Here is a 13,488-nt window from a genome sequence, read left to right as displayed (position 1 = left end):
AGACTCCAGAAGGTCCCCACAGATGTATTTGCAAAATCAAAACCACTGGTTCTAACCTGAAATGCGTGAACTCCCACCAAAGCATTTGTACTTGATCTGCTTTGTGGTCACAACTGGGACTTTGGCCAAGAACTGACTGCAGTGAGATTCTGTGCAGACCTTTGTTTTATGGAGTGGTGTCAATACAAGGTTAGAAGTTGTAGGTTTTAGTGTCCTTACAGGTGTAAGAAATCCTTGCAATGGAATAAGACTGTGTGACCATTAAGGAGCGACCGTGGCAATAGAAAGTGGCTGTTGTGTTATCTGAACATCCTACTAATTTGCAGGTACCCTGCTGCCCATCATCGTGGTGCAGAGTTGGGTAGAAATTATTCTTCTGGAACTGGTAGAGCCTGTACCAGACAGCTGATAAACCCTCTTTGATATTTGTCTTATGAGTTTTATACTGTCAGAGGAGGCCAGTAGTTGTATTCTGTGGGTGCAGGTCGTGGACAGCGGTAGCTATGGAAAGGCTGGTTGAACGGTTGGAGAAGGCTGTGGAGCGCCTGGAGACGGTGTGCCAAGGACCTGGCATGTGTGCAGACAGCTCTTCCAAAGGTAAGTCCTGAAGCACCTCCCCAGCATCATCATCCCACGGGAGTCCCTGGGGTGAAGCATCAGCGGGGCGGCACGGCGGTGGCGGACATCAGCAGTAGGTGTTGCAGAGCCAGCGGTGCTCGTGCAGGGCGCACAGAGGGCTGTTAGGTGACCTGACTGTGCACAGAGGGGAAGTGAGTTTCCCAGCAGACACTGAGCAAATGCAGAGAGGCCCTGTGGTTACCATCCTGCTAAGATAAGGACTTCCTGTGGCTGAGGCACTTCCCTCGCCTGCGCTCAGCTGCGTGCTTGGGGCTGAGCCTCCCACGTTGGGTCTGTGTGACACAGGGGGAAGGTTCAGCGTGGAGCGGGTGGGAGGTGCAGCCCAGTGCAGGTGTGTGGGTGCTCCCCAGCCCTGGAGCCAACCCAGTGCCTCTCAGTGATACCTGTGCTCTGGTTCCTTCCCTGCAGGAGTGGCTCAGTACGTGCAGGCTTTCGATGTACTTCTGGCTGGCCCAGTAGCTGAATACATCAAGATCAGCAAAGAAGTTGGCGGGGATGTGCAGAAGCATGTAAGGACTCATGTTCTCACTCCACTCTAAATAGATGCTGCTTGTTCTTCAGGGCTGTTAATGACCCAAGTTTGCTGTCAGTATTTGCATTCCTTTAGTGCTGTCTTCTAGGATGTTTATAATCCTCAAAGATTCAAAACAGATGCAGATGCCCAGATAACCTCCAGCAGATTGCCACCTACACATGCTATGAATCAAACCTCCTTCCTGAAATCTTTGGTAGCTGGGTGCCTAGCTCTGTATACAGATTTTGGCACATGCCTTTAGGAGGCCTGTAAACTATCCAGCCCAAGAGCTGTTACACTCTTGTGAGTTTTGTCTGAGGATGGGTGTCTCCAAGAATATGTGCTTTGAGATCAGTGTAGCTGCTTCCTTACAGACTAGGAGCTGTGGGCAGCGGGAGCTTGAATGACTGTGGGTGTTATTCTGGGTACAAGGGAAGCTCTCTCCTGTTTCTTTGTTCTTAGGCTGAGATGGTTCATGCAGGCTTGATGAGTGAGAGGGCTCTTCTGGTGATGGCATCTCAACATCAGCAGCCAACAGAGGTAAGTCTGGGAAATCTCTCATCAGACATCATGTGTTCCCTTACCTCAGAGCAGGGGATGGCTGCTGCTGTAGGGGAATCTGGGCCATTATAGTCGCTCCAAACGAGGAACTGGAGGAGGACTGGAGATTCTTGCATCCTTGAGGTGGCACTTGCTAAAAGTATGAACTGTTCTGGGTGCTCACCCAACACTGGGCAGAATTCCAGAGATTGATTCTTAGAGCTGCAGAACTGGCATTTTCCAGTCATTAGTGCAACAAGTTTTTCTGTAGCTGTCAGAGCAGCTTGTGAGTGTCATCTCACAACGTCTGTCTTGAGTTTCACCTGGCACCAGCACTGCACAATCACTGCTCCCTCAGATGCAACCTGCAGACAGGAATTTCTCTGAGACAGGAGCCACAGTGGGATTTGCATCGAGCGTGCTTTTCATTATGTGATGCTTATAGACTTTCAGGCATTAAACTCCCTCTGAAGTAGAACAGATGCTTGTCTCTATTGAATGGCCTCTGAATAATAGCTGGGCTTTTAGGATTGATTTGTTCTTAGCAAGTAATTGAACACTTTAGGCTGCTGCTTCTCAGCAGGATGTGTGACTGAGAATCTGATCCTGAATGCATTGGCTTTTCCCTGCTGAGAACTGTTTTTCCTGAGCAACAGGATCCCTCCTTGCTTTTCTTTGCAGTTATTATCTGGCTCACTCATGGCTTCTGTTACACTGTGGTAGCTGAGTTTCTGTGCCACTTTCCTATTCACCACAAAATATAGCTGCATCTTTTTCCCTAAACTCAGCATTGGAGGGTGGTTTATCTTACACCAGGCTTGCTGGGATGTTGCTCTACGTAGCCTCTAGCCTGAGAATCTGCTTATAAATTCCACTGACACATTATTTAAATAAAGGATTATGAGCAAAGAACAACCTTAATCTAGTGTAGGTCTTTGTGCAGGTCGTCCTGCAGGAGTCTGGTTAGTTCTGGAGTAGCCAGTTCAAAATGCAAAATGTATGAACTGTGATTGCTCGTGGTGAAGAATTTCCCCATCCTGTTACTTGACAGTGGTGCTGGGCTGGAGCTTCTGAAGGTGTAGCCTGGCCTGTGGTGCTTGGAACCTCTCTGTTTTCATCTAAACAGAGGAAGGGAGAGCAAAAGGCAAGGCTTTGAAAAGCAAGTTGTGCCCAGATTTGTCCCTTGCTGCTGCCACCAGCAGGAGACTTTCTGATCTTAAAGGAAAGAAAACTTGCTTAAGAGGCATCTCTGGAAACATGTAATTGCCTGGCTGCTCTGCTCTGACCTCAGAGGACTTGTGAGCACTTTCTGTCAGTGTTCCAAGTGGACAACGCACAGGAACAATTTTTATCATCCAAATACTAAAGGCTGGGATTGATTTGAGAAGTAACTTCAATTCTGAAGTCTAGCTTGACAGGGTGACTCGAGGACTTGCTGCAACTCTGACTGTCATGCAGGCTGTAGATCCCAAACTGCAGAAGACTGTGTAGCACCCCTTTCTGTGAGGGTTTGTAAAGGAGAGGAAAAATGTGACAAACTGTCTTGGAACAAAAGAATCCAGGAAAGGCAAATGCTATTTCTGTCGTCATTACTAACAAGCTTTGTCAGTGTCTCTTGGATTGAACATGAGTCACAGTTCTTGGCGTACTCCCATAGTACCAATCCAGTTGGGAGCTATGACTTCAGCCCTGGAGGAGCAAGGCTGTGGGTCCAAGCTCGGCTCATGGGGAGGGCTGAGCCTGGGCAAGAGCTGTATCAGTAACTTGGGCCAGTTGGAATCTTCCTCCAAGTGACCATCATCTGAGCAGAGCCACCCATGAAGATGTGCAGCCATTCCAGAGAAATACTAATGTACTTAATTGTTATTGCCCCTCTTGTCCTGCAGAATGTGTTCTCCTCGCTTCTGAAACCGATTTCAGAACAAATCCAGGTGGTGCAGAATTTCAGGGAGAAGAACCGTGGTAGCAAACTGTTCAATCACTTATCGGCAGTGAGCGAGAGCATCCCAGCCCTGGGCTGGGTGGCCATGGTAAGAACTCTGGGGGAAATGGTTTCCTTGGGCTAGTGAAAAAAGCCTGGCTCCCTGGTCAGCTGCTCCATGCCAGTGTGTTCTTTCCTCTTTAGGCTCCAAAGCCTGGTCCTTATGTGAAGGAAATGACCGACGCTGCCATGTTTTATACCAACCGGATCCTTAAGGAGTACAAGGATGTGTGAGTTCACTTTCTCTCTTAAAGAAGTCATTGAACACAGCTGACTGGGTGTGTAGAAGCTACTCCGGTCTCTAACCACAGCTGTCTTTGTCTTTAATTCAGCTTTATTTTTAAAGGCAGGGCGTATTTATAAAGCCTCACTTAGCTGTTCTTTCCTGATCCTTAGGGACAAGATTCCTTGCATTCATGTTGCAGCTGGAATCTCTGGTAGCAAATGCATTGCTGCTCTTGTCTCAGCATCATCTGAGAAGCAGAGAGATGTGAAGAACTGTTTGTAGTTCTTGGGTTTTAATGGCAAATGCACCTTGCTCACTCCTTATGGTCTCCTTGTGTCCTCAGAGATAAAAAGCAAGTGGACTGGGTGAAAGCTTATCTGAGTATCTGGACAGAGCTGCAGGCCTATATCAAAGAGTATCACACCACAGGGCTGACTTGGAGCAAAACAGTAAGTGCTGGCTTCATCTGCAGGAGCTGCTGAGATGAATATTGCACGATTATTGCAGCAGATATGGAGCTTGTGCAATTGCCTTTCCTCTTGCTGGTCTCTTACAGGGCCCTGTAGCAACAGAAGGGGCTAAATCTCCATCCGCTCCCCCAGCTGGGGCTGCGCCTCCCCCACCAGGCCCTCCTCCCCCACCGGCTCCTGCCCCCACGAGCTGCAGCACAGATGACTCTGCCTCCCGCTCCGCACTCTTCGCCCAGATCAATCGAGGAGAAGGCATCACCTCTGGTGGGTGGAAGAAGCTATCGGAGGGAGGGCAGCTCGAGTGAGAGCACTGCTGTGTTGTGAACCCTTGTTTTGCTGCTGTCCCTCAATACACCTGCTTGGACAGTAACAAAAGACCATCTGGTCTGAGGGTGAGGCTGGGAGCCAGGAGCAGCCCTGAGGCAGCTCACAGGGACAAAGGGAGCACATCTGAGTTAGAATTCTCAGCCTCATCTGTGGGTGTAGCAGGAGATTAACCTCTAGCTGGAACAGAGAGCGAAGCCTTTGGTTGCCTGCACATCTCAAGTACAAAAGGTGCAATTTTGCATCTATTTGTATTTGCACAAAACTCCTCCCTTGTGTGTGTTACCTGGTTGGTGTATCAGACATGAAACAAAGGCAAGGTGCTTGGCTCAGGGCTTTTTCCAGCTGCAGAGTGGAAGAGCTGGTGCTTTCTGGTTCTACAGTACATCTTGTGCTCTCATCACTATTGTGTCACGTGTTTCTTGCTGCCTCTCTCACTTGCTGTCACTCATACCTGGGCTCAGCTCAGGCCCAGTCTCAATCATTTATTTGTATTTTGAAAAACTGTAACCGTGCTGGTTGTTGTGATCGCTGATGTCTGGTGTTTATGTAACTGCATTCTTGGAGGAGAGCTGGATCTCACGCTGGACTTCTCTTGCAGGCTTAAGACATGTTTCAGATGATATGAAGACCCACAAGAATCCAGCACTGAAGAACCAAGGGGGTCCTGTGAGAAGTGGACCCAAACCTTTCACTGCTCCCAAACCAGCCTGTAATGCTAATCCCTCCCAAAAAACCTCTCCAAAGGCACCTCCGTTGCTAGAATTAGAGGGCAAAAAGTGGAGAGTGGTGAGTAGCTGGTGTCAGCATGAGTGGGATGGAGGGATGGGAGCTCTGCAGCAGGGAGGGAGGGTCTCCTGAAGACCTTTCTTGTAAGAGGCACCAGCCTGAAGGTACACAGCAGTTTGCTGTTGAAGAGGCTGCACTGCCCTGCTGTTCACATGGATTAATTTGTCTGTGTTCCAAAAATAAAGTGCCTTTTCCCTGCCTTTTCAGGAAAACCAGGAGAATGCCTCTAACCTGGTCATCAGTGACACAGAGTTGAAGCAGGTAGCATATGTTTTCAAGTGCACAAATAGTACACTCCAAATCAAAGGCAAGATCAACTCCATCACCCTTGGTAAGTGGAGAGACCCTGAAAACTCTTTCTGCCCGCTGGTCTGAAGGCTGAATCTCCAAACCCTTTCTGTGAGCTCCTCTGTCTTGTCTTTGCAGATAACTGTAAGAAGCTAGGGCTAGTGTTCGATGACGTGGTGGGCATCGTAGAGATCATAAACAGCAAGGATGTTAAAGTTCAGGTGAGTGTCTGCAACCTGTTCTCTGCCTGCAGTATGACTGATGCGCTGTACGACAGGGCGTCTGTCACATCTGCTGCTTCGAGTAGTTTTATTTCCAGAATCTGTGGAGAACATTCATGAAACACCATCTGTCCTACAGCTCTGCAGCTCACCCTGCCCAGCCTTTAGGAAATTTGCCTCACTGAGCTGCTTCAAGGCTCTAGATAAAAGATTAGTCTGTGTGAGGTGGGCAGTGCAATGTGAATACCAAAGCAGGAGGCCAGCAGTAGAATCACCTCTGATTCCATGTTGGTGTCTGATTTGGGATGGTCACTTTGCCCAGTGTTTGCTGTAGTTTTGTTCTAAAGAGATGAAAACAAGAAATAACTTTGGATTTTTGCCAAAGCTGTGAGCATTTGAATCCAGCATGTCTCTAGCAGAGAAGTTGGTAGTCAAACCTCTTGCCTTGAAGGCAAGTGCAAAAGAAAAATGTTGTGGTTGCCCAGTTCAAGCTGCTGCTCCTCTAACTGCTGCTCTGACCCCCCTGCTAGGTCATGGGTAAAGTGCCAACGATTTCCATCAACAAGACAGACGGTTGCCACGTGTATCTGAGCAAGAACTCCCTAGACTGCGAAATCGTCAGTGCCAAGTCCTCAGAGATGAATGTCCTTATTCCCACAGAGGCTGGTGACTTTGTAAGTGTTAACTTTTGAAATCCTTGTGGTTTGCTTGGGGTAATGAAGGGCAGGATTCGTATTTTGAACCCTGCAGGGAATGTCCCGGTTGCAGTGAGGTCTGGAGGGATAATTCTAGACTCAGAGGTTGAGAATGATGATCAGATGCTAAAAGCAGCAGATGAAGTTGTTTATCTTTCCAGTGAGATTCTTGCTGTTTTGTGAGACTTTTTTCTTCCTCAGGGTCTCTGGGGGGTGGAACAGGCAGTGTTTGTGGTACAGGAGGGAACATAGTGTGTTATTTAAGAAAAGCAATGCCTAAAGCAGTGGGAGTAGTTACTCATCTCGGTCAGTTTAAACTCTTTTGACAACAGATTTCTTTTTTTTACCCTCCAGACTGAATTCCCTGTCCCAGAACAGTTCAAGACAGTGTGGAACGGTCAGAAGTTGGTTACCACTGTGACGGAAATAGCTGGCTAAGCAGAAAAGCTCCAAGGCTCATGCCCTTCCCTGGCCCTGCTGTGGGACAAATCTGCTTTCAGATGATTCTCTTAGATTTCTTGTACCTTTCTGCTCTCAAACTGCTTCTCTTCTACCCGAGAGACACAGCTACCTGCCGTCACTGAAACACCTCTGCCTGGGGTTTGGTGTAGGTGGTGGGTCAGTTATTGTCCACATCTATTAGCAGGAAGGTTTGGTTTTGGTTGGTTTTTTTTTTCTCTGTCCCCTTGTCTGATCTAACTGCACCCAATTGATCAAGTCAGATTTTCAGTGACCTTCACAGCCAGTACTGGCAGTTGGCTTTCAGAGTGTTGTTCAGTTTTTTGTTTTGTTTTATTTTATATTGCCTTTAAGCAAACACTTAATGTGAGAGAGGAATGTTGTTCCCCTTTTAACAAATAATGGTTTATGTCAGGGTCCAGAGTACCCAGTTGCTATGGCAGATGTCTCAAGAAGGTCTTGGAAGCTGCCAATTCCAGCTCTATGTAGTAGTTGGTGGCATTACAGGACATGGGAATAACTTTGTTGGACCAAAGGCTGAGGACTTGGGCCGTAGCATTTCACCCTGATTTCTCTTTCATCATTCCTACTAGATCAGTGTATTTCTGATTGTGCCATGACAGGAGGCTTTCTGTTAACCAGTGCCACAGGAGACTGCAGTGGAGTAACTGCAGTTACCCCCCCAGGCAGTCTGGGTGGTAGTTTGGAGCTGAGAACCTCTTATTCCATCAGCCTTCCACCCTCACAAGGGAGTCTTTGCCCCAGGGCTTCCTTCTTGGAGCAGCTGAACTCAAGTTCAGTCTTCCAGGACAGTTCTTCTGAACCTGTCCCCTTCTGCAGAGGAAGGGTCTCCTTCATTCCAGGGTCAGTAGTGCAGTATTGTAAATACCAGAGTTGGATCAAGTCGGTTCATCACTCTCTTCCTCATCTGCAATCAGTCCCCATAAAATGAATCCTCTCAATCTCCCCTTTCCCCTGTTGCTTGGCTCTTTACTTTGGTGGAAGCTTGTAGCCTCTGTTCCAGGGCCCTGGAGCAGAGTGGTGGATCTAAGACACACAGTACTGTACGGACCCATAAAGGGAGCTGCACATGCTTTGACCTTCATTTTTCCAATGCCTCGGGTGGCATAAGCGTATCTTAAATGCATTTCCTCTGTAAAGTGTCAATGTTCTTTTTTCTCTAGGACAAAACTTACAAAAAAAAATATGCAATTTTTTTTTTTTTTTAATTTTGAGACTGTCCTGTGACTTGTACTTGTCTTCTCCTGAGGCTTGTGAAAAAAACCTTTCTTATGTACTTAAAATTATACAGAAGATAGAATAAAGTTAATGCCAACTTGCTCATTACAACGGGTCTTGTTTACTCTTTGGGGGCACACAGGACCTCAGGCAGGACAAGATGCCCCTTGCTGCCTGACCCTGCTAGACTGCTGTGAATACTTTCCCCATGGGGGGGAGTACAGAATTTCCTCAACTCCCCTCAAATCAAATTGCCAGTAGTTGTCAAATAGCACCCTTTTTTTTTTCTTTTGAGTTGTTTAGATGTAAAGTTCTTTATTGATTTCAGTTGCTGTACAAAAGTGCATAAAACAAGCCATTAGTTGAAAACTGTTCAAGCTGTTAATACCTGCTTAATTCAAACCCCTAAATTTGGCCCTTTTCCCCATCTTGAAGGAGAGGCTGTAATATTTTTCCTCTGCATACAGCCACCTAAGTCTACGTGCCGGTTCCCTTAAGAGATGTGGCATTGTTACACTAGTGATTTTGGTTAATACTGTCATTGCATCCTGCAGAGAACAGGTGACAGGGAAAATAAACTGCTCACAACTCATCATTTTACCATCACCAGGTGACGGGCACAGCCACAGCTCTGAGAACCAAACCAAACAAGGCCTGTGCAGGATGGAGTGCCTCAGAGTTAGTGCAAAGCTCAGTCCACCCATATCTGAGCATAATTACATCTCTTCCTACAGTGTAAGGGCTGCTGAGCTAAAAAACCCTCCTCTTCCCATCCCCTTCCCCACATTCCCCGCAGGTTTGTCCACAGAAAGTGCTGTTGCACAGTAGCAGCTGCATTAACTACAGTGATAGACCCTCCCCAGTGCCCTTGCAGGGTGCCTCCCCTTGGCTTCACTGGAGGAAGGGGAGGATGGTGGTGTAAAACCACTCTTCTGAGAAGTGCAGGTGATCCCCTTTCACCCCTAGGAACACCAGTTTTCCTGCTTTGTCCATCTCCTGCAGCCCCAGGCGATCCTGCAGAGAAAAGCAAGACCAGAGCTTCCTGGGGCCCTGCCACAGCCAAAGGCTGAGGAACCCAGCACTGGTGGTCAGGGACTCTCGTTGGAGCAGAAGTGGCTGGCAGACTAGAGTGGGTTCCACCTCTGCTCTTCAAAGCTTTTCCTCATGGAGGAAAAAGGCATTTTGGATGATTCTTACAGAAAGGGTTTAAACAGGAGCTGAGTTCATTGAACACATGCTGAAGGGGATCTTGAGCCAGGCGTAAGCTCACCACTGATAATTCCCACTGCCAGAACTGGCCTGGAGAGAAATGCTTTCCCAAACAGCTCCTGGCAAGAGGAGGCCATGCCCCAGGAATGGCAGAGATGGTGAGTAGAGCACAGCTTGTAGGGTTTAGAGCTCCTCAAGGCCCCAGGGACACTACAGAGTGGAAATAGCAGAAACCCCTTAGTCCCCAGAACGTACCTCTGTGTACAGCGAGGTCTCCTTGAGCGGGATGGTCTCCTTGGCTTGGCCACTCTTGTAAAACCCAAACCACTGTCAGAATAAAACCAATAAAACAGTTGCTGAAGGGCTCCCAGGAGACAAATGTGCTCTCACCAGCTTCTGCTGGAGACATGCTACTGCAGACAGGGCAGTATCAGGCCTATGTTGGTTCTCAGCCTGCTCCTCACCAGCCTCAAGTTCTGCCACCAAAGGGCAAACCAGAAACGAGCAAGCAAGAATCAAAACACCACCCAAAAGCAGCACCCACCCTGCCTGCCTCACCTCGGAGATTGGAGGGTCGACCATGGTATCATTGAGAAATTTCACCATCACAAACTTTTTCAGAGCCATCAGGTTTTTCTTGTACGTCTCATTGATGCCCTGGAGGAAAGCAACAAATCAGTGGACAGGCCCCTGAGACAGGTCAGGGAAAACATCTGCTCCAACTTGCCCTGCACCTGCAAAGGGAACCCTGGACTGCACCAGCTTAGGAGGCAGGAACGTGTATTTCTGTCACCAGGCTCCCTTGGCTGTGCTCATGGCATCCAGCCTCAGCTTCAGGCTGTAAAGAGGGGAGGGAGGGAGAGGATTTGCCCACTTGAATGGTGATGGGTGGACTGAGCACGTGGCATATCTACACCACCCACTCCAAAAGAGTGCAGTGACACAGGGTCTGCTCTGCCACAGGTAAGTCTCGTTCATAAATCTACCAGCAGAAACACTCTGTACATTCCTGGGATGCAGGGCAAAAACCACTCCCCTTCAAACTCCAGCAAAACTACTGCCAGGGAGAGCTAATGTGAAGGAACACGCTGCTAAGGCTTCTGCTCTCCTGGTAGCATTTAATCCATCAGCCAGGTCCTTACCCTCTCCTGATTTATGTCAGCCAAAAAGATGCTGTTCTTCCTGTAGTCCTCCTCCTTCAGAGGGTCGTGCCAGTACTGTGCTTGTACCAAGCTGGAGAAGAGAGAAACTAAGGATCAGACCAGAAACCCAGAGCTTCTCACGTGGGCCTGGCCCCTGTCGTTGCAGCCTGATGCAGATACTCACTGCTCTTGAACAGCTTGTGTGTAGGCGCCCAGATCCAGCGTCTTTCGGATCCAGTCACAGATACGGGAGCTCTCACCAGGACAGCGTGGAAACCCATAAACACCTGGGGCACAGAGACACGTGTCACGGCTCGGTGAGCCAAACTCAAATCCCTTAATCCCTCTGGCTGGTAAAGAACCACCCTCTGACAGAGCAGCAGCAAGAATTACCCAGGGAATCAGGTGGCTTTTAATCCTGCAATCTCATTAGACAGCCCTCCTGCCCCTGGGTGCTGTTGCACACAAAGATAATGGATGATGTTCTTGAGCTGAGGGCATTGCTCAGGAGAATGGGAGCTTGTAGACAAGCAGGATGCTGTCCAGCTCGCCTGGCCTTCCCAGGAGGTCTCAGCAGGGTTCCCTACAACACCTTCCACTACACTACAAAAAAATAGACTCAAGCCATGGAATGTCTCAGGGGAGTATTTGAAATTCATTGCCAGCCACTCTTCACCACACATCTCTTAAACCCCATTTCATACTCCTCTTGAATCTACTGCAAAAAGCACCTCCCTTTCCTTGGGGCTTTTTTAACCTTCCAGATGCCGATTGTAAAATATCCCTGTGACCCAGAAGGTGTGGTTTCACAAAGGCTTTGCTCTGCAGTTAGAAATTTCTTCTCCTGAAACAACTAATCCCAAGTGCTTCCAAAGGACATAAGAATTGTACCCAGACAATAAGTCATCTACTTACAAAGGTCCCTTCTCATCACCAGTTAAGCAAGACCAAGACAGTAGTCAGCTAACAACTGGGCCAAAGCAAATCACCAGATTGAGACAGGAACAAAGGGACAGCTTAATCCATAAGAAAATGGTCAGTTTTTAGGAAGGGGAGCAAAAAAAATCATTCCTCCTGCCAACAAGAGCCCCCCACCCTTCACAGTGGTCAGCAGGTACCATAACTTCAGAGGACACTACCTTGGTGCTGCCCTCCAACGGAGATCAAATTGAGCATGGGAGGAGAAGGACACCTCTGGGCCACCGCCCTCCTGTGGAGAAGGATGAAGGAGTTAAGATGGTGTTCAGCACACCCAGGCCACCAAAGCTGGTTCAGAAGCAGCTCTCAGCTTGTCACTGAGTGGGCTCAGGCACTTGGGTAATGTTTGGAAAGAGAATTAACCCCTCCTGGTAGAGTTGGGCTACAGGGAAGCACGTCCCAGCACTCCAACCTTTATGAAGGGGTTTGTCAGTTTATATTTGCTTAGTACTTGAGAAAAGTTTTAAATCAGAACCTAAAAGCCAACCAAAAAATCACTGGAAATGGAACAGAGAAGTCAACTCACAGGAACTGGCCTCCTTGGGAGAAGCCCATTGCATTGTAGCTGCCTTTCAGGTGAGGGTCCTTTGCGAGCTGGCCACACACCTCCCTCACTTGATCGTTCACGTTCATAAAGAAGCTGTTCTCCATATCCTGGTGGATTACCCAGATTAGAAGGTGTAACTTGTACCTTTACATCAGCTGCTGTTATTTTAATCTCTACAAATAGATAACTAACAGTTCTGCTTTTGAAAGAGGATCTTAACCTTGACAGCGTGACAGAAGTGAAATTCAAGTTTTGAGACTTCCCTTCATCATGTTTTTGTTCCTGTTCTGCCTGGCAAAACTGTTTCATACACAATGGTGACACCTCCCCAAAATTCTTGACAATCTGAGTCCCTCCAGATTCTGTGTGTGTATATATATATATATATGTAAAATAAAACTCAAACCTCACCCATCTTCTCCAGATCCCAGAAAATAAACATACATTGCACATTATCCACAGAGACTATCTAAAGACATTCCAGTGGGCTGCATAAAACTGATAGAAACCACAAAGGTGCAGAAGTCTGTATCTTTCTTACACTGAAGATGTACAGTTGTAATATAATGAACAGTTGTAAATCAAACAATAAACAGTTGTGAATCAAACAATAAACAGTTGCAAATCAAATGATAAACAGTTGCAAATCAAACACGATGGCAAAGGATCAAGCTTTGCTTTAGCACAGTAACTTATCACAAGCCTTTGTATTCCCTGGAGTGGTTAGAGTGCTAATCAGTCGATTTGCATATCAATCCAGTTTTGACTAGGGATTTGTTTTTTCCTCAGTGCTTTTCCACAAGTATTTTCTAGTCTTTATTGGTTTCTACCTGTCAAAGGTGTTCACTTCATAAAGAAGGAAAAAAAAACAGCAGGGAAAGCACGACGTGAATGCTTGTGGAACCACGTTAGTAACAGAGACTGCAGTAACTATCACACCTGCAGATCCACACACCGGCCACCACCTCACCAACCAGAACCACAGCGACAGCGGAGTCACTTACCTGGATCAGGTTGTTTCCAATCTTGAGAGACAGAACATAAATCCCTGGGATTTTATTCTCCACTATTTTTTTAATGTAGCCCATGCTTTGTGGATTGCAGCAACTGTCTCCTGTGAAAGGGAACACCGCGACACCCTGTCACGCCACCGCCCAGGCCCTCACCTCACCTCCGCAACCACCACACCGGGAACCCTCCCTGCTGCCCCCGGGCCGGGAGCTGCCA

General features: G+C 47.7%; 2 protein-coding genes across 2 annotated transcripts in view; one reads left to right on the top strand and one right to left on the bottom strand.

Moving 5' to 3' along the window:
- The first annotated feature begins 503 nt into the window (after nucleotides 1-503).
- CAP1 (cyclase associated actin cytoskeleton regulatory protein 1) lies at nucleotides 504-7,480 on the top strand. Its single transcript, XM_010177264.1, has 12 exons — nucleotides 504-597; nucleotides 1,048-1,148; nucleotides 1,616-1,693; nucleotides 3,580-3,723; nucleotides 3,819-3,904; nucleotides 4,244-4,349; nucleotides 4,457-4,634; nucleotides 5,296-5,483; nucleotides 5,691-5,814; nucleotides 5,910-5,992; nucleotides 6,523-6,666; nucleotides 7,042-7,480. The coding sequence occupies exons 1-12, from the start codon at nucleotides 504-506 to the stop codon at nucleotides 7,123-7,125; spliced, it is 1,410 nt and encodes a 469-aa protein (XP_010175566.1). The 3' UTR covers nucleotides 7,126-7,480.
- A 1,712-nt stretch (nucleotides 7,481-9,192) lies between these two features.
- The window catches only part of PPT1 (palmitoyl-protein thioesterase 1), a gene marked incomplete at its 5' end in the record, with an annotated part of 4,529 nt that continues 233 nt past the window's right edge, over nucleotides 9,193-13,488 (bottom strand). Inside the window, 8 exons of the mRNA XM_010177265.2 lie at nucleotides 9,193-9,399; nucleotides 9,850-9,921; nucleotides 10,153-10,251; nucleotides 10,737-10,827; nucleotides 10,921-11,023; nucleotides 11,876-11,946; nucleotides 12,241-12,368; nucleotides 13,266-13,375. Of these exons, the coding sequence (XP_010175567.2) occupies nucleotides 9,277-9,399; nucleotides 9,850-9,921; nucleotides 10,153-10,251; nucleotides 10,737-10,827; nucleotides 10,921-11,023; nucleotides 11,876-11,946; nucleotides 12,241-12,368; nucleotides 13,266-13,375 (797 nt within the window). The remainder of the gene's footprint in view (nucleotides 9,400-9,849; nucleotides 9,922-10,152; nucleotides 10,252-10,736; nucleotides 10,828-10,920; nucleotides 11,024-11,875; nucleotides 11,947-12,240; nucleotides 12,369-13,265; nucleotides 13,376-13,488) is intronic.

This window comes from Antrostomus carolinensis, unplaced genomic scaffold (assembly GCF_000700745.2).
Source record: "Antrostomus carolinensis isolate BGI_N321 unplaced genomic scaffold, ASM70074v2 scaffold8961, whole genome shotgun sequence".
NCBI classification, from domain to species: domain Eukaryota; kingdom Metazoa; phylum Chordata; class Aves; order Caprimulgiformes; family Caprimulgidae; genus Antrostomus; species Antrostomus carolinensis.
The sequence above is the reverse complement of the archived record's forward strand: the minus strand, read 5'-3'. Positions and strand labels throughout refer to the sequence as shown.

What these genes read in the sequence shown, in the direction of transcription:
- CAP1 (XM_010177264.1), top strand. Translation starts at nt 504, where the DNA reads ATGGAAAGGCTGGTTGAACGGTTGGAGAAGGCTGTGGAGCGCCTGGAG. An exon ending in TGCAGACAGCTCTTCCAAAG is followed by an intron (nt 598 to 1,047) that starts GTAAGTCCTGAA and finishes CCTTCCCTGCAG; the next exon opens with GAGTGGCTCAGTACGTGCAG. An exon ending in CCCTGGGCTGGGTGGCCATG is followed by an intron (nt 3,724 to 3,818) that starts GTAAGAACTCTG and finishes TTTCCTCTTTAG; the next exon opens with GCTCCAAAGCCTGGTCCTTA.